The 18942-nt window shown below is 40.4% G+C and overlaps 1 protein-coding gene across 6 annotated transcripts in view; it reads left to right on the top strand.

Annotated features, from left to right (window-relative positions):
• PDSS2 (decaprenyl diphosphate synthase subunit 2) overlaps window positions 1–18942 on the top strand; it is a 315097-nt gene that overhangs the window by 273317 nt on the left and 22838 nt on the right. For 5 of the 6 annotated variants that reach the window (XM_056566238.1, XM_056566241.1, XM_056566239.1 and 2 more), the window contains one exon: window positions 3633–3707. The exons of the other annotated variant lie outside the window; for it this stretch is intronic. In XM_056566238.1, the coding sequence (XP_056422213.1) occupies window positions 3633–3707 (75 nt within the window). The remainder of the gene's footprint in view (window positions 1–3632; window positions 3708–18942) is intronic. 6 annotated transcript variants of the gene reach the window in all.

Below are 18942 nucleotides of genomic sequence, written 5' to 3'. Positions count from 1 at the left end.
CTAAAAATGTCCAAGGGACATACCAAAAGTTTTCATCACCTAGGTCATTAAAGAAGTACTCCGGTGAAAACCTTTTTTTAATCAATTGGTTCCAGAAAGTTATACAGATTTGTAAATGACTTCTATTTAAAAATCTTAATCCTTCCAGTACTTATCAGCTGTTGTATGCCCCAAAGGAAGTTCTTTTCTTTTTTAATTTCTTCTCTGTCTGACCACAGTGCTCTCTGCTGACACCTTTGTCCAGAGTAGGATAGGTTTGCTATGGGGTTTTGGATTAAGATTTTTTAATAGAAGTAATTTACAAATCTGTTTTACTTCTTGGCACCAGTTGATTTAAAAAACATTTTTTTTCCACCGTAGTACCGCTTTTAGTATTCAGACCCTGATCGTTCACTAGAACGAGCAGGCAGAGAAGCATGCTGTGTCTGTGAGACAGAGATGGCCCCATAGACTTCTGAGTCCGTCCTGGTCATGTGACAAGGATGTGGGATGTTAAGGATGTAGGCGAGGTGCCGGCTGGCCGAACTCCCCTGTCTGCTCCATGTTATTATGGGAATGAAGGCCGCATGTGAGCGCTCTGCTCTCTGTGCGCTTACCTACAACTGTCATTAGCATAATAATAAAAGTAGGCGGATTCAACTGAGAAATATGAAGCAGACATGGGAGCTCGACCAGCTGGCTCCCCACCTCCAATGTATATTAGGAATGAAGCAGTTTACAAGCCTAACTCTGCGAATAAACAATGGATTTTAGTAAGTGACCCTTCATTTTACACCCATAGTATACTGGGTTCAGTGCGGATGAACTGGCTGTCTGATTCCCTTTAAGTTTGATTTGATGTCATCCATAATCATAAAGGATGTGTGTCCTCTTGTATTCCTTAATATACAATTATTTGTAACTTCTAAGGCCAAAATATTTATATTTTCCAGAAGATTATTTCTGTAATATACAAAAGTGAGAATAATGGGTATCTCTACATGTATGTCTCTGCTCAAACTAGTTACATGATTTAAAGGGGTACTCTGCCCCTAAACATCTTATCCCTTATCCAAAGTATAGGGGATAAGATGTCTGCAGCACCTGGTGTTCATTTAGAATGCTGGGTAAGGGTGGCGGGAGCCATGGCCAAGCCCCCTCCCATAGGCTTTCATTGAGGGGGTGTGGCGTGATGTCACACCACGACCCCCGCCACCCGCTCCAAGCTTTCGGAACAAAATGTTGTGAACGCTATGGCAGCGGAGTACTACTTTAAGATAGATTGCATTGTAACCTGAAACACTTATGCTTAAAGTGGTTGTCTAAATATGTGAAAGCTACTAGACTGGCTTTCAAGCGCTTAGCATGTAACCACTTTTTTGCACAGGGTAAAAAAAAATAATACCCTGAAGTGTCAAAAAATAAACTAACATTGTTAAAGAAGATGTCTAGCAGGAACACAACCTTTCATCCCTGCACTCCTGCCTAATTGTGTAGCACACTCCACTCTTCTTTTTTGTATATTGTAACTCCTGCCTTTATTTGTCAGGAATTTCTGTGTAGAACCTGTGTGGTGCAGTCTATTAAAACACAGTTGTCATAAAGTTTTAGCCATATATCCTAACAGTGTGTGCAATGGGTATAGAATAGTAATCCAGCATTACCTTTGTCTTTTTTAGCAGGTTCTTTGATCTTAAAAAATGCTGTATATCTACAGCCACCAACAGTTGAATAGGCATGGCAAGGGGCTTGTGATGCCTCATGGCTGCCACTGCACCTGTCTTATTCATATGAATGCTGGGACGCTGCACAGGTCCGCAGCGAGTTCTGAGCTCCAGCAGTCGATTGAGAGCGCGTGTGTAATGTTAGAGGCAGAGGGCTCATTCACTCTCTGTCTCTAGTGAAAGTGTGCCACCGGCAGCATAAAAAGGGAATTGGGACAGGCTGACATTTATGCTGGATTACTATTCTACACCCATTGCACATATCAGGGGATATTTACCAATGTTTGCATTGGCTAGCTAGGCATTTTTCTTTTGCTTTAATGTTGCTTATGTGCTACATACTAGAAAAATTCAATTGTAGTCACAGCATCGGTAAAAAATCCATTTATTAGCAATCCATAAAAAATTCGGGAGATACAAAAAGTGCAACCAGCATGCTGGAGGTAGAAACCTCCCCCTCTGACGCGTTTCCGCCCTACCGGGCCTTAGTCATAGATACAAGGGGTAGTATTGCCTGGTATTTAAAGGAGCTCAAACTCCGCCCAATATCAAAAGTGAATACATATAGGAAAACACAAACATAGCAAAATACACAGTGCAAAAACAAAAAAACTCAGAAAAAACCTCTATACCATACATTAAAAATATATGTATGTATAAAATATAATAGAAAAAAATCTATATAGTAGAGAATTTTTTTTTTATTATTATATTTTATATATACATATATTTTTAATGTATGGTATAGAGGTTTTTTCTGAGTTTTTTTGTTTTTGCACTGTGTATTTTGCTATGTTTGTGTTTTCTTATATGTATTCACTTTTGATATTGGGCGGAGTTTGAGCTCCTTTAAATACCAGGCAATACTACCCCTTGTATCTATGACTAAGGCCCGGTAGGGCGGAAACGCGTCAGAGGGGGAGGTTTCTACCTCCAGCATGCTGGTTACACTTTTTGTATCTCCTGAATTTTAATGGATTTCTAATAAATGGATTTTTTACCGGTGCTGTGACTACAATTGAATTTTTCTATTCTGGAGACAGTGAAGGAGGACTGATTGCACGAGCACGGAGAAGGTGAGCGCTTTCCATATTTTTGTATATTTATCATACTATCACAGGGGGGTTATACATTTGAAGCATATAAGCAAAACTAAAAAGTTGTAGCTGAGACTTTTTTGCGACTTTTAAAATTTGCCCATGTACAGGAGTTTTGTACTTTAGGTCAGACTTGCGACTTTTTGTAAGGGGTTTGGGACTTTTTTTTTTTTGCCTACCTGCGACTTTCTCATATCATAAATTCATGACCACTGCAAAGTGAAAACTGAAATTTGCTTAGGTAAGGCTTTATGCAACTTTTTTGCTTACCCGCATAAGTCGCACAAAAAAGTGCTTAGGAGTGCTTGTGTACCCAGGGTAAACAAAAAATATATAAAATAAAATAAAAAAGGCTGTAAATTCTTTCATAAATGTCCCCATAGTTGTTAGATTATATGGCTAAAACTTCATGACAGTTGCACTTTAAGTCCATTGGTCCCCTTGGTTGAAGTTTTGTCTTATGCCTAACTACACTGCTCTAAAAAAATAAAAGGAACACTAAGATAACACATCCTAGATCTGAATGAATGAACTAATCGTATGAAATACTTTCATCTTTACATAATTGAATGTATACATTGCATACAGTTTATTTCAATAAAGAATTAAAGACACCTTTATACACAGCAATTTTCTAATCTTATGATAATGGTCTAAAAATAGTTTCTGAGGCTCTGAGGAACATTTTTACCATTACAATCCTTATAGATGTTTTACCTAATGTTGTGGCCAATATTACATAAAAGTCCCTTAGATGTTGTCTTCAAAATACAAGCAGTAATATTTATTGAATGTAATTGGTTAGTAATTTTTTTTTTTTTTTTTTTTGCAGGTTGTAGAATTAGTATCTGGTGCCATTGGTGACCTGGTGCAAGGAATATACTATGAAAATTCATATTTGCCAGAAGTGAGTATCCCATTGTTGTGCATTATTATCACCTGAGAACAACCATATTGTTCACTTTTTTTGTTGGCATAGGAGAACGGGATAGGAGGACGGGATGGGAGGACGGGATGGACTGGATGAGGATGGGATAGCAGGTCGGGATAGGAGGTCGGGATAGGAGGACGGGATAGGAAGTCGGGATAGGAGGTCGGGATAGGAGTTCGGGATATGAGGACGAGAAAGGAGGACGGGATAGGAGGACGGGATAGGAGGACGGGATAGGAGGACGGGATAGGAGGATGGGATAGGAGGACGGGATAGGAAGACGGGAAAGGAGGACAGGATAGGAGGTCGGAATAGGAGGACGGGATAGGAGGATGGGATAGGAGATTGGGATAGGAGGACGGGATAGGAAGACTGGATAGGAGGACGGGATAGGAGGACGGGATAGGAGGTTGGGGTATGAGGACGGGATATGGGGTTGGGATATGACAACAATATATGAGGACGGGATATGAAGTCAAAAGCTTTCTCTTTTGTTGAACCGGGCAACACCGGGTATTCAGCTAGTTGTAAATAAATCTGATGACTGGGGCAGACCAAGGAAGTGTAGTAATTTGGTGGATACATTCATGGGAATCCCTTCATAGATGTGGGTGAGCGCTATCCTGCCAAAAAAAGACATTTGGAAGACCTGCCATTGAAGGCATCATTTGTGGCAACGGAATGACCTACACTTATCTCTGAGATGTGGTTTAGCTGTATTACATCTAGGGGTAGGTGACTGTTGTATTTGATGGCTTCCCAGGTCACCAGCAGTTTGGACAGTGGCCCTGATTTAGGGTGCATTCACACCACGTTTTTGAAAATACAGTTCCCGTATACGTTTTCTATGTGAAAACCATATGGAACCGTATTGGAAAACGTATGCATTGACACTCTATTGAAAACCGTATGCCAAAAGATGCATCAGGTTGTGTCCGTTTTGCATCCTGTACGGTTTTGTCAGGTTTTTTTCTGGTACCCAAAACCGTAGTCTACCAGGATTTTAGGTCCGGTTGAAAAGCTGTATTAAACCGTATACGTTTTTTTTTTAACATGGGAGTCAATGGGAACCGTACAGAACTGTATGTGCATACAGTTCCATCCGGTTTTCACCATACGGTTTTTGACTTTGCAAAGTTTTTTTTCTTGGAATTTCAATCAAACAAGTAAAACTTTATTCAAAATGGAGTGAAAAGTTAAAAACGTATACTTTTTTTTCTTAAAAAACGGATGCAACCGGAAGTCATTTATCAAACCGTATACGGTTTTTAACTGTATATGGGTTAAAATTTGAACACACGTTTTTGTACAGTTTAGTCAGGTATTGAGGAATCTGTTTTTTCTCAAAAACCTGATTCGGGAACTGTATTGCAAAAACGTGGTGTGAATGCACCCTTACTATTGTAAATCCGACCTGTTTTGTCTGCTTGTGTGCCAGAACTAAAAAATTTAAAAACCCGACCAATTCTCCATTTTACTGAAAAAAACTGAAAAGGGGGCATTGCCGCTGGGGAAAGGAGGCATGGCTTCCGAATAGGGGGCATGTTCCCGACAGTTTAAAAAAATCTCAACATATGTACTAAGCTTTCCCCAGAAAATGTGGTGGATTTGAGCTCTGAGAAGCCCCACAGCTCAGAGCAGTTGTAAAGAAAAAAAAAAAAAAGAAAAATGTAGGGAAAACTTTGGTAAATACCATGAAAAATACTTGTAGGGAAATAAAACTAACAAAGAAAACTACACATCACTCTTAGTAAATCAGGGCCAGTGTGTTATTTCACAACAAAGGCAGGATTAAGCACCAAGAGGGCTCCATACTCGAACCCAGCTATTGTCAGATCGAAAACAACCTGGATATGTCACACAAGACTAGTACAGTGACAGGTGTGTATTGAAGGTGCCTCCTGTGTTTCAATGGTGGATAAGTAAACTGGGAGCTGCTCATGCTTGTCAGTAGATCAAATGATCATCTCTACTGGTGGTCTGTCTGGGTTATCAGGAGTCTGTTCTCTGTGGTTGTGTGCCCTCATGTAACCACTGCTCCCAACACTTCCTAACAGCTTGGTTATAACAAACTAAATGGCAGGCAGGTAGTCAAAATGACCATCCTGCTTCTCTCAGTTCAGGTGTGCCTTCTCACAAAATGTTTTCTGGGGGGATAATTTTTAAGACATTTATATTTCATGCACATAAGAAAAACATACACTCAAACCCCAAATCCCATCCATCCCTCCAATAGAAAGTATCAAGAGAGATTACTTAAATTACAATCTCTTATCATCCACGGACTGCACATTTCTAAAACATTATGTTCAGAATAAATAAACTTCTCTAACCTCAAATAGAGATTCACTCTATCATTAAATTCCTGGAGAGTGGGGGGTTCAGGGTCCTTCCCATGTGAGGCAATTACGTGATATATAAAAGTCTAAGAATAGCCAACCCATCATTCTCCAGAGGAAGCACTTTTGCGCCCTCTTGTGGAAAAACCCCAGTGTCTAATCAGACCACACCTGTAATCATTTACATATCAGCCTAAGATATAACAGTATGTGCATTATTTTTTGTCAGTGAGTATATAATCAAATAATAGATAAGCAAAACAGTGGTTACCATGCAATAGTATCATAAGTAAAATCACTTTTGGTTATATATTTTGAGTAAAACATATGCTCTGCTTTATATTGCCTACATTATCAGACTTAATATCTGTCTGTACATGTTAAAGTACTTATTGGACTGATTATTGGACCAATCTATGCTCAGTACGGGCCTATGGTGCATCGCCTAGACATATAAACATGGCATAGATCAATAGTGCAAGCAAATATACAATATTCTGTAATAAATGTTATTAGACATAAGTGCTTATTTCTTCTATTATCAAATCCCCCCCCCCCCCCCCCTTCTGCTCCTTAACTCATCCACTCTGCATATCAGCACAGCTTTGTCCAATGTCTACTAGACAAAGCAATACAAGTCTATGGAGGAGGAGAGAAATTACCTCTAAACATACACAGGCTGCAGGAAGCCAACTTTGTAAGTAAGAGATCTCACTTCAGGGTTTTATATACAGTTTAGACTGCTCATACTGTGGCTCTTGCTGTTAAGGCTGTGCACATACACATACAAATGCAGGACCTTCTTTTCTGTGTGTGCAGTGTATGGGAGACACCATAGACATTAGGCTTCACCCACCAGCTCTGAGAGAACTGCAAATTAGTGATGAAGCATTCTAAAAAATACTATATACAAGTTATATAATGGCCAAAAATAGTGTTGCTCCTCATGTATACACACAGGACAGCTTATCCTGAAAAGTCACCTGAAATGACAGGTACACCTTCAATAGTGATTTGTGCATTATGCTCCATAGGACATAAATTATTGAAGTCAGTGATTATGATAATTGGGCTCCCATATATTCTGGATCCACATTTTGCAGAATATTTGTATTTATAGATATATATAGAACAAAAATGAAAGAAAAAAAAAAAACTTTAAAGGGGTACTCCCGTGGAAAACTTTATTTTTTTAAATCAACTGGTGCCAGAAAGTTAAACAGATTTGTAAATTGCTTCTATTAAAAAAAGCTTAACCACAGTGCTCTCTGCTGTCCATTTTAGGAACTGTCCAGAGCAGCATATGTTTGCTATGGGGATTTTCTCCTACTCTGGACAGTTCCAAAAATGGACAGCAGAGGTCAGCAGAGAGCACTGTGGTCATGACATCAGAGAAATCCAAAAAGAAAAGCATTTCTTCTGTAGTATATAGCCCCTAAAAAGTACTGGAAGGATTAAGATTTTTTAATAGAAGAAATTTACAAATCTGTTTAACTTTCTGGCACCAGTTGATTAAAAAAAAAAAAAAAAAAGTTTTCCATGGGAGTACCCCTTTAACTCACCTTCCTACGTTCCCCCGTTGTGCCGATATCGGCGTCCCATTCCTCCGCTGCTGCTCGGCTCCCTGCTTCTTAGGCTCCGAACGTCACACTGCAGTCAGCGTATCGCCAGCCGCAGCGATGTCCCGCTTCGGACGGTGATAGGATAGGTCATGTAAGGAGCCCGGGCAGCAGGGAGAAGGCTGGGCCCGAGCTCCTTACATGACAGTGCACTCAGCCTATCACTGGGACATCGCTGCGGCCGGCTATACGCTGACTGCAATGTGATGATCTGAGCCCAGGAAGCAGCACAGCACCGGAGGAACGGGACACCGATATTGTCGAAACGGGGAAACGTAGGAAGGTGAGTTAAAGTTTGTTTTTGCAGGCTGGGCACAAGGGAAGGTAAAAGTTTTGTGTCGCATTTCTCCTTTAACCCCATAAGGATTTTCCACCTATAGACCCATATGAGGGCTTGTTTTTTGTGCCACCAATTGTTTTTTGCAGTGACATCACTTATTCTACCACCAAATAAAAGGTGAAACAAAATAAAAATGATTTGTAGGGAAAAATGTAAAACAAAAATACGCCATTTTGCAAATTTTGTGGGTTTCTGATGCTATGAAGTGTACTTTTCGGTAAAAATGATGCATGATCTTTATTCTGTAGGTCCATAGAGATGCCAATTTATATAGGTTTTTATTCATTTTACTACTTTAAAAAAAAATGATAACTTTTGGTCTGAAAATTTGTATTCTCAAAATTGTCCTCTTCTGACCCCTGTGACTCTTTTAATTTTCCGAATACAGCGCTCATTTTTTGCACCATGATCAGTAGTTTTTAGCAATACAATTTTTGTTTTCATGGGATTTTTTTATCACTTTTTATTACTGTATTTATTGGCGTATAACACACATTTTTAAAATTACAATTTTAAGCGTAAAGGGTACTCCTAGCCTAGACATCTTAACCCCTATCCAAAGCATAGGGGATAAGATATCCTGATAGCGGGGGTCCTGCCGATGGGGACCCCCGGGATCTCGGCTGCTGAACCCCTCTGTCATTACTGCACAGAGCAAACTCGCTCCGTGGGTAATGACGGGCGATACAGGAGCCGGAGCATCGTGACGTCACGGCTCTGCCCCCTTGTGACGTCACTGCCCGCCCCCTCAATATAAGTCTAACCTCAAATAGAGACTTGCATTAAGGGGGCGGGCCGTGATGTCACGAGGGGGCGGAGCCATGACATCACAATGGTCAGGCCCCTGTATCGCCCGTCATTACCCACGGAGCGAGTTAGCTCTGTGCAGTAATGACAGCGGGGTGCTGCAGCCGAGATCCCGGAGGTCCCCAGTGGCAGGACCCCCGCGATCAGACCTTTGGATAGGGGATAAGATGTCTAGGGGTGGAGTACCCCTTTAAAGTCTATCTGTGTATTATACTCTTTCTGGCTCTGTAGAAGCCGCTGTGGTTCAATGATTTAAAGCGGCCACAATAAATGATGTAACTGCAGCAGCTTTTGCGGGGCCAGAGTCCCGCTGTCGCCCGATTCCCATGTACCTTCCCATCCCCGGCTTTCATATTTACCTGTCCTGTGGGTGCAGGACAGGTATATATGAAAGTCGGGGATGGGGAGGTACATGGGAATCAGGCCGCGGCGGGACTCTGGCCCCGCAGAAGCCGCTGCAGTTACATGATTTAAAGCGGACGCTTTAAATCATTGAACCGCAGTGGCTTCTGCAGGGCCAGAAAGAGTTTATCGGGGTATACACACACTCTCATTTTAACAAGGATATTTGGGTAAAAAAACTTTTTTACCCAAATTTCCTTGGAAAAATTAGGGTGCGTGTTATAGGCTGGTGCTTGTTATACCCCCGATAAATACAGTAATTTTTTTCTAGGATATGAAGTGACAAAAAATGCGACTTTGACTTTGGTATTTTTTTTTTACGTTTACGCCATTGTCATTCATATGCCATTTACTGTCATTTATATAAACTTTTGAAATGTCGTTTAGATCACACTGGCAATACAGTATATACAGGATCAATGTTAAGTTTGTTCTATTGGTTAATAAGATTATGGCCATCGTTTTAGGTTTTGCTAAGTGAACTCCATAAACTATTTTATTTTTCTGTTGATGTAGCCATATTTGGGTTTAGTTTTCACAGGCCTACTTCTATACTCACACCCACTTGTCAGTCTGGAGTATAAAAGAAAAAAAGTAATTCCAATGTAGCTTGGCATTTACTGTGTTAATAAAATAATATAACTTTATTGTTTGGATTGTTAACATTAAAACAGCTGATAAGATGGCTGGGAAGGAGGTTGTGAGAGCGGGCCTAAACGTAACCCAACAGGTTCACTTTGAATGGGGTTCCGTTAGATGCGCATTATTTTACATGATTTTAGATGAGAAAAAAAACTGACATAACAGGGTTTTTTCTCTTCTAAAGTCCCATCATTAAAACAGAATCGGCAAGCGGAGCTCTATAACCAAGCTGCAAACACTGATGTGAACCCAGCCTTTACACTATTCTAAAATAAAAAAACTTTTTCAGAAAATTTTTCAGCCACACTCATGGGTAAGCTACATTGGCGTCATATGTTTTATTCACCAGTCTCCTAGAGTAAGAACCAGAGGATAGGCTGACGATTCCGTGGCCTCCATTTATTTAGTTATCTCCCAAGTGCAATGAAAATAAATTAACTGATAGATATAGGATGACCCAGAGTAGGTTTGACATAGATTACGTGAGCATTTGATATATTTTTACCATATTTTCATATTGACATACGAATGCTTACAAACAGCATACCAAGTCCTACCTATGAGTTTCATGTGCCGTTATTTTATCCCATTCTTCCCAAAGTTCTGCACCGTCATTATATTACCTTCTTACCATTCCTGAATTAATAGTCTGTCTGTGCATGGTGAATTTTGATATGATGCTTCTTGCTACAAAAGAAATTGTTTCTTTTCAAATCAGTCTCCAATTTTGTGATCCCTCCTCTCCATGTAACATTGCACTTCTTGGCACGTGCTCAAGTGAGTAAGATTAGAGTCTGCTGCAGGAATTTGATTTAGTCTCTGGTTTTGATTTCTAGAAAGATGATACCTCATGTGAGATGGGTTTAAATTTCATTCTTTTCTAGGCGTATCATGTGTTGCATTTTCTACAATGGGCAACAGTTCAACAGGATTTTTTTTCTCAAAGTACTGAGAGCATTAACATAAAGTCTGTTTTATATTAAACATGGCGTCTAATGTAGGTTGATAGTAACTGCATTTTCCTTTTAATTGGCATTAACTCCTTAAAGGAAAACTGTCAGCTGGGTGACGCTGATTAAAATGATGCCTTCCATGCCTAGATCCGTCCCTGCATTCAGCCGTTATCATCTTTTTTCTAAATATGCCAATGAGGCACAAGTGGCACGGGCAGGCTTACAATCTGAGCCTCGGGCACTGTGACGTCAGCGCTGTTCATTGAGCACTCGGCCCGGCTAATGAATATTCATTCTATCCCTCCACCTCTTCCCCGCCTTCCTGCTCTGTAAGCACGTCTACTAGTACACCCAGAAGCAGCTTTAGTGCAGCTTCATTACAGCAGCAGCCATCTTTGAGAGTGTATGGCACATGCGCAGTAGAAGCGCTTACAGAGCGAAGAGGTGGGAGAGAGGGAGGGATCGAATACTCATTAGCCGGGCCAAGCGCTGAATGAACAGCACTGACATCACAGTGTCCAAGGCTTGGCTTGTAACCCTGCCCATGCGACTTGTGCCTGTTTAGCATACATAGAAAAAAGAAGATAACAGGCGAACGCTGGGATGGTTCCCGGCATGGTAGGCATCATTTTAATTAGCGCCCCCATACCACCATCCATTACCACTGGTTAGTGCGGGTGACTTTGCAGACAGTTTTCCTTTAAAGACTGCCTTTTACAGAGAAAATTAATGTGCCTTATTTCATAGTGACACCTTTTTGTTGCAGTGCTGGAGCAAAGAAAAACGCCCGCAGGAGGCCCAAAAACTCAGTTGCCCAGATTTACTATTGTAAACCCTACCTGTTTTGTCAGGTTGTGCCCAGATTCTGAAAAAACCCTGACCAACTCTCCATTTTACTGAGAAAAGTGGCATGGCCAACGAAAAGGTGGCATGTCCCCGACATTTTCGAAAAATCCCTACATATTTACTAGTGATGTGGAAGATAAGAAGAAGACCTCTAAAGGCGCTGCAGACTCCAATGGAATTAAACCGAAGCCAGAGATGTAGCAATGGTACAAAACACTGGGAGGTTTATTGCAATAGATAAAACAATAAAGTAGATTACGCGTTTCGGGGGAGCCACCCCCTTCTTCAGATCAGAATACATGCAGTGAGATATGCAGAGTTTAAATATGTACAAAAATGGGCGCCAACCACTTAAGTGGGAGGAGCCAAACATGTTTATGTCACATGATGCAATAACAAAATATAATAAATGAATCTAAGAAAAACATCCAGTACACATTTAACAATTGTATCAGACCGTTGTAAACATAAAATTACAAAAGCCATCTTAATAATACAGTAAAAAATGTAAAACAAGCATACAGAACATAGATCTCCGTTGGCAGTGTCCGGACCGTCAGAGGTAAACATCCGGCACATGCTGGATGCGCCGATGCTGATACCAGATGTAAACATCCGGACTATGCCGCGGTCCGGATGCTGTCACAGCCGCCACCCACTTACACGCACCAGTATTGTTGATAAACAAATACTGTGGTCACGGGCATCGGGCCGGACGTCATAGGACCAAAAACAGCCAATGAATACAAGGGCCACAGACGCGTTACTATGAGACGATCGTCACGTGACCGAAATGAACAAATAGGCGTTCAGAGACAACGGAATTGACCGATTTTGAACTGTCGGAGGTAATTTGGAAGAAGGTAAGATGATGTAATGAAAATAATGGAAGTACAAAGATGCATAAAATCAATATGTAGTGAATGGAGGAAAAGAGGCTAATAGACATATGTGCCATATCTAATGGGGAAATTTAGAAATTCAAAATATGCGCAAAAGTAATATAGAGACATACGTGTGTGAATGAATGAATCATGTAGTGCTCACACCAATTTTTTGGTGTAGCGCCCACATGGAATACTAGACTATGGCACTCATAGGGTTAGAATAAACATAAAAACCCAATTAAAAAGAAATATATTATTTAGCAAAGTAAGAAAAATGGAAGTCAAATACAGACAAACATACATCCCTACGTATGAATGATATATGTCCTAGTGTTCTAAAACCATAATAGAAAAATATATAGATATATAATATCCCCTAGTGTGGATTATTATAAGCTAAAAGCACAAGGTAATATATAAAACTGAACGTGTCCGATCTGGGATAAGAAGATGTATGAAAAATATTTATAAGATATTTAAAAAATAGTAATAATAAATATTATTAATTTAGCGTATCACAGATTACATTCTATCATTTCATTCAGACCCCTGGGTGTTAAGGTGCCCAGGGTGTGAATCCAGAAATTTTCCCTCCTCCTTAACGTATTGAATCTCTGATTCACACTCTTTGTAATCTGTTCAATGGGGGTAGCCAGAATACAATTGAAATCCCCACTGTGTTTCTCAGTCAAATGTCGAGAAACACTGTGTAGGAGGAAACCATGAGCTGTGTTGCTCCGATGTTTGTTGAGGCGTTCCCTAAAACATCTGATCGTCCTTCCCACGTATTGCAAGCCACAAGGGCACTGCAATACATATACAATGTATTGAGATCCACAGTTTAACAGTGATTTTATAGGGAAAGTGTCCCCCGTAGTAGTGGAGGTAAAGGTTTTGCATTTATGTGCAATATTGGAACAGCATTTACACCGTGCAATACCGCAGCGATAGCTCCCTGTAGTGTCAAGAAAGGTGGAGGAACATGTAATCTGAGATTTCAGTTTACTGGGAGCTATCAGATTACGCAAAGTACGAGCTCTACGAAATGTGATGGGAGGTTTGGATGGAAGAAGGCTGTTGAGATGGGGGTCTGCGATTAAGATGGACCAATGCTTGGTTAGAATCTTTCTGATGTCTTGGTGTTCTCTACTATAAGTAGTTATGAAATTAGTAGAACGATTAGTGATGCTAGTAGATGCAACATCCGTCTTGGGAAGTAGATATTTAGCTTGGTCGAAAGAGAGAGCTCTACTGAAAGAAGATTGCACAAGGGAGGTAGGATAGCCTTTAGCTTTGAACCTGGCTTTTAAGATGTTACTCTGGAGGAAGATTTTATCTCTCAGAGTAACATCTTAAAAGCCAGGTTCAAAGCTAAAGGCTATCCTACCTCCCTTGTGCAATCTTCTTTCAGTAGAGCTCTCTCTTTCGACCAAGCTAAATGTCTACTTCCCAAGACGGATGTTGCATCTACTAGCATCACTAATCGTTCTACTAATTTCATAACTACTTATAGTAGAGAACACCAAGACATCAGAAAGATTCTAACCAAGCATTGGTCCATCTTAATCGCAGACCCCCGTCTCAACAGCCTTCTTCCATCCAAACCTCCCATCACATTTCGTAGAGCTCGTACTTTGCGTAATCTGATAGCTCCCAGTAAGCTGAAATCTCAGATTACATGTTCCTCCACCTTTCTTGACACTACAGGGAGCTATCGCTGCGGTATTGCATGGTGTAAATGCTGTTCCAATATTGCACATAAATGCAAAACCTTTACCTCCACTACTACGGGGGACACTTTCCCTATAAAATCACTGTTAAACTGTGGATCTCAATACATTGTATATGTATTGCAGTGCCCTTGTGGCTTGCAATACGTGGGAAGGACGATCAGATGTTTTAGGGAACGCCTCAACAAACATCGGAGCAACACAGCTCATGGTTTCCTCCTACACAGTGTTTCTCGACATTTGACTGAGAAACACAGTGGGGATTTCAATTGTATTCTGGCTACCCCATTGAACAGATTACAAAGAGTGTGAATCAGAGATTCAATACGTTAAGGAGGAGGGAAAATTTCTGGATTCACACCCTGGGCACCTTAACACCCAGGGGTCTGAATGAAATGATAGAATGTAATCTGTGATACGCTAAATTAATAATATTTATTATTACTATTTTTTAAATATCTTATAAATATTTTTCATACATCTTCTTATCCCAGATCGGACACGTTCAGTTTTATATATTACCTTGTGCTTTTAGCTTATAATAATCCACACTAGGGGATATTATATATCTATATATTTTTATATTTTTATATATATTTTTCTATTATGGTTTTAGAACACTAGGACATATATCATTCATACGTAGGGATGTATGTTTGTCTGTATTTGGCTTCCATTTTTCTTACTTTGCTAAATAATATATTTCTTTTTAATTGGGTTTTTATGTTTATTCTAACCCTATGAGTGCCATAGTCTAGTATTCCATGTGGGCGCTACACCAAAAAATTGGTGTGAGCACTACATGATTCATTCATTCACCCACGTATGTCTCTATATTACTTTTGCGCATATTTTGAATTTCTAAATTTCCCCATTAGATATGGCACATATGTCTATTAGCCTCTTTTCCTCCATTCACTACATATTGATTTTATGCATCTTTGTACTTCCATTATTTTCATTACATCATCTTACCTTCTTCCAAATTACCTACGACAGTTCAAAATCGGTCAATTCCGTTGTCTCTGAACGCCTATTTGTTCATTTCGGTCACGTGACGATCGTCTCATAGTAACGCGTCTGTGGCCCTTGTATTCATTGGCTGTTTTTGGTCCTATGACGTCCGGCCCGATGCCCGTGACCACAGTATTTGTTTATCAACAATACTGGTGTGTGTAAGTGGGTGGCGGCTGTGACAGCATCCGGACCGCGGCATAGTCCGGATGTTTACATCTGGTATCAGCATCGGCGCATCCAGCATGTGCCGGATGTTTACCTCTGACGGTCCGGACACTGCCAACGGAGATCTATGTTCTGTATGCTTGTTTTACATTTTTTACTGTATTATTAAGATGGCTTTTGTAATTTTATGTTTACAGCGGTCTGATACAATTGTTAAATGTGTACTGGATGTTTTTCTTAGATTCATTTATTATATTTTGTTATTGCATCATGTGACATAAACATGTTTGGCTCCTCCCACTTAAGTGGTTGGCGCCCATTTTGTACATATTTAAACTCTGCATATCTCACTGCATGTATTCTGATCTGAAGAAGGGGGTGGCTCCCCCGAAACGCGTAATCTACTTTATTGTTTTATCTATTGCAATAAACCTCCCAGTGTTTTGTACCATTGCTACATCTCTGGCTTCGGTTTAATTCCATTGGAGTCTGCAGCGCCTTTAGAGGTCTTCTTCTTATCTTCCACATCACAAGTTCTATCAGGATTGGTCTTCCTCCTGTTCCTGTGACCTCCGGCTTAGCAGCGGTTCCAGTACTCCGCGAATTTTTGTAACCCCACTGTGGGTTGATATGCAAGTTCTGACTTGCTCTCAGGTGAGCAGCCACTACCTAGGGGTCATTTATTTTGACCACAAACTGCTGTAAGATTCCTCTCCCATACGGTATCACACGAGGCGCCTCCCTCTGGTCTCTCCTTTTTTCTTTCTACAGGTCACTACATATTTACTAAGGTTTTCACAGAAAATGTGGTGGATGTTAGCTGAGGAAAACCTCACAGTTCAGAGCATGTGTAAAAAAAAAAAAGCAAGACATAGGGAAAAGTGCAAAATGTAGGGGAACCTTAGTAAATACCTTGGAAAAAAATCTGTTGGGAAATCAAACCCACAAAGAAAACTACAGTCCACTATTAATAAATCAGGGCAAGTGTCTGAAGAACTCATTGAGAACCCTTTTGGCCTGTCCTGGAATACTTTCCTGCTCTTTAGTGTATGATGGGGATTCCCACTCAAACAGTTGTGATGCATCACCCACGTGCACATTAGCTCCTGTGTCAAAGCTGTCTGTGGCAGCATTTGGCACATTCTCAGTACACATTCTCATTGCCAATCACTGTTATACACAGTGGTCAATGTCATATTACATTTACAAAACACAGCAGAGGACTTGAGCTGCGTTGTTCGCAGTAGTTATTTCACTCTCAGTAGTTGTTTTATAAGTCGAGAGAGACACTGGCCCAGATTTACCAATCTATAGTATCTGAAACCAAAGCTGTCTGATTTTGCCAATAGCAACCAATCATAGTTCAGCTTTCATATGTTAGGAAGTTCTGGTAAAATGAAAACTGAGCTCTGATTGGTTGCTATTGGCAACTCTTAAAGGGATGTAGTTTTCATTTCTGAGGGCTCTAGCATTCTGATTATTATGGGCCTCTGCAAATTTGTCTAAATTCAGAAAAACAAATGTTTATTTTTTATTTTTTGTTAATTTCAAACATTAATACAAAGTCTCAGTACAGTACAGGATATATATGAGCAAAAAAAAACTGAAACAAGAGTTGTTTTCATATATGAGAAGCCATATCTAGGCGGGGCCGGCATCCAGACTGCCCAACATTTTTCTTTTATTTTCCATTTTATTGTATTGTTTTCACTGAATTTCTTCTTTTACTAAATGATGAACAAATTACAGTAATTGACATAAAATATGACTTTACAGAGATAGGCCGTACATACAGATACAAGGGCAAGTGAAAGTACACGTTCTTAGCTGGATGCAGACAGGCCACAGGGAAATTGGACAGTTGCACTTTACTCCTCATAGGTGCTGGAACCTATCTTTTTACTTACTTTAGGCCAAAATTATGGAGATGTTCGTAAAATCCTCAAAGGCTCATAAACCTGCTAACAAGACAGACTTACAATGTGTGCATTGGTAGATTTAGCTTGACATTTGTGGTTGACATTTATGTATAAATAGTGCTAATAAAACTTTTAAAGCTTCTTACCTTTTTCCTCATTATGTTGGAGTATTTACCTAATTTCCAGTTGCCACTACATGTTGCTCGCAGTCTTTAGGTCAATGTTTCGGCTCAGGCCAAAAAATAAAATAAAATATATTTTGCAACCTGCAGAATAATTTTTGACGTAAGACAATAAATAGCCTTAAAGAATCGATGCACATTACATATATACAGTATCTGTTGGCTATGTACATTATAGTACCACTATATGCAGATGATGTATTCTCTGATCGGATTAGTTCATTTTTCCTTCTCTATGTGGCCTGAGCCATCACAAGGATTTCTATCAGCCACAACTCTTCACCGCAGAACGTGCAACACAAACATATTAGGCTCTGCTTTTTTCCAGCATTGTCCTCCCCTTATTCCCATAAATGCCTTCAGCCTCCCTCACATACTATGCCTCCAGCCTCCCCCACACACATACAGTACCACCATTCTTCCACACACACATACAATACATCCAGCCTCCCACTTACACAGTGCCTCTAGCCTCCCACACACACACACAAATACAATACCTCCAGCCTCCCTCACACACACACATACAATACCTCCATTCCCCTCACATACCCACACAGTGCCTCCAGCTTCCCCCTAAATGCCTCAAGCCTCCCCTCACACAAAATGCCTCCAGCCTCACCACTATTGCTTCCATCCTGACACCCACCACTCCTGTTCCCTTCAGACTCCTAGCCATCCCTATTGTCTCCAGACTACCCACCCCTTTTGGCAAAAAGCTGCCATGATACCCATTGGAAGCATGGCAGCACCCCTTAGCAGTGCCTCACGGGACCCTGGTTGGGAATCATTGCTGTTGATGGTAAAGGATGGACACAGTAAGGCTATATTCACATGGCAGAATTTCCGAGTGGAATACGGCAGAAAAATTCTGCTTGGAAATTCTGTTGCAGTAGAGTTCCATTGTTTTTAATGGGATTCTACTGCACTATGCATACAGCAGGATATATGTGGCAGAAAGATCTGCCATGGAAATACTGATTCCAACCTCCACAGAAAGAATTGACACATCTATGAAGACACATTTCCAAGCAGTTCTTGCACCAGTATGTTCTTCTGGTGCCCGCTGTCTGCAGAATATCCACCTGGAAATTCCACTGTGTGAACATACCCTAAGAATTTAGATAATTATTTGAATACATTCTTACAATGTTCCAAGTGTGTATTGAATGTTTCAAATGTTATTTATATACACATACATTGGGCCAGCTGCTATCTGTCTGATGATCTGATACTGATCACTCTGATGGTCATTTAACTGTGTAGATGCAGCGATCAATAGTGTTTGTGGCATCTAAACAGTCTGGACATGCGTTATTCATGGTCCAGAGGCCCAATTGCTGGGTGCTAATCGATTGCCCCT

This window comes from Hyla sarda, chromosome 3 (genome assembly GCF_029499605.1).
Source record: "Hyla sarda isolate aHylSar1 chromosome 3, aHylSar1.hap1, whole genome shotgun sequence".
NCBI classification, from domain to species: domain Eukaryota; kingdom Metazoa; phylum Chordata; class Amphibia; order Anura; family Hylidae; genus Hyla; species Hyla sarda.
The sequence above is the reverse complement of the archived record's forward strand: the minus strand, read 5'-3'. Positions and strand labels throughout refer to the sequence as shown.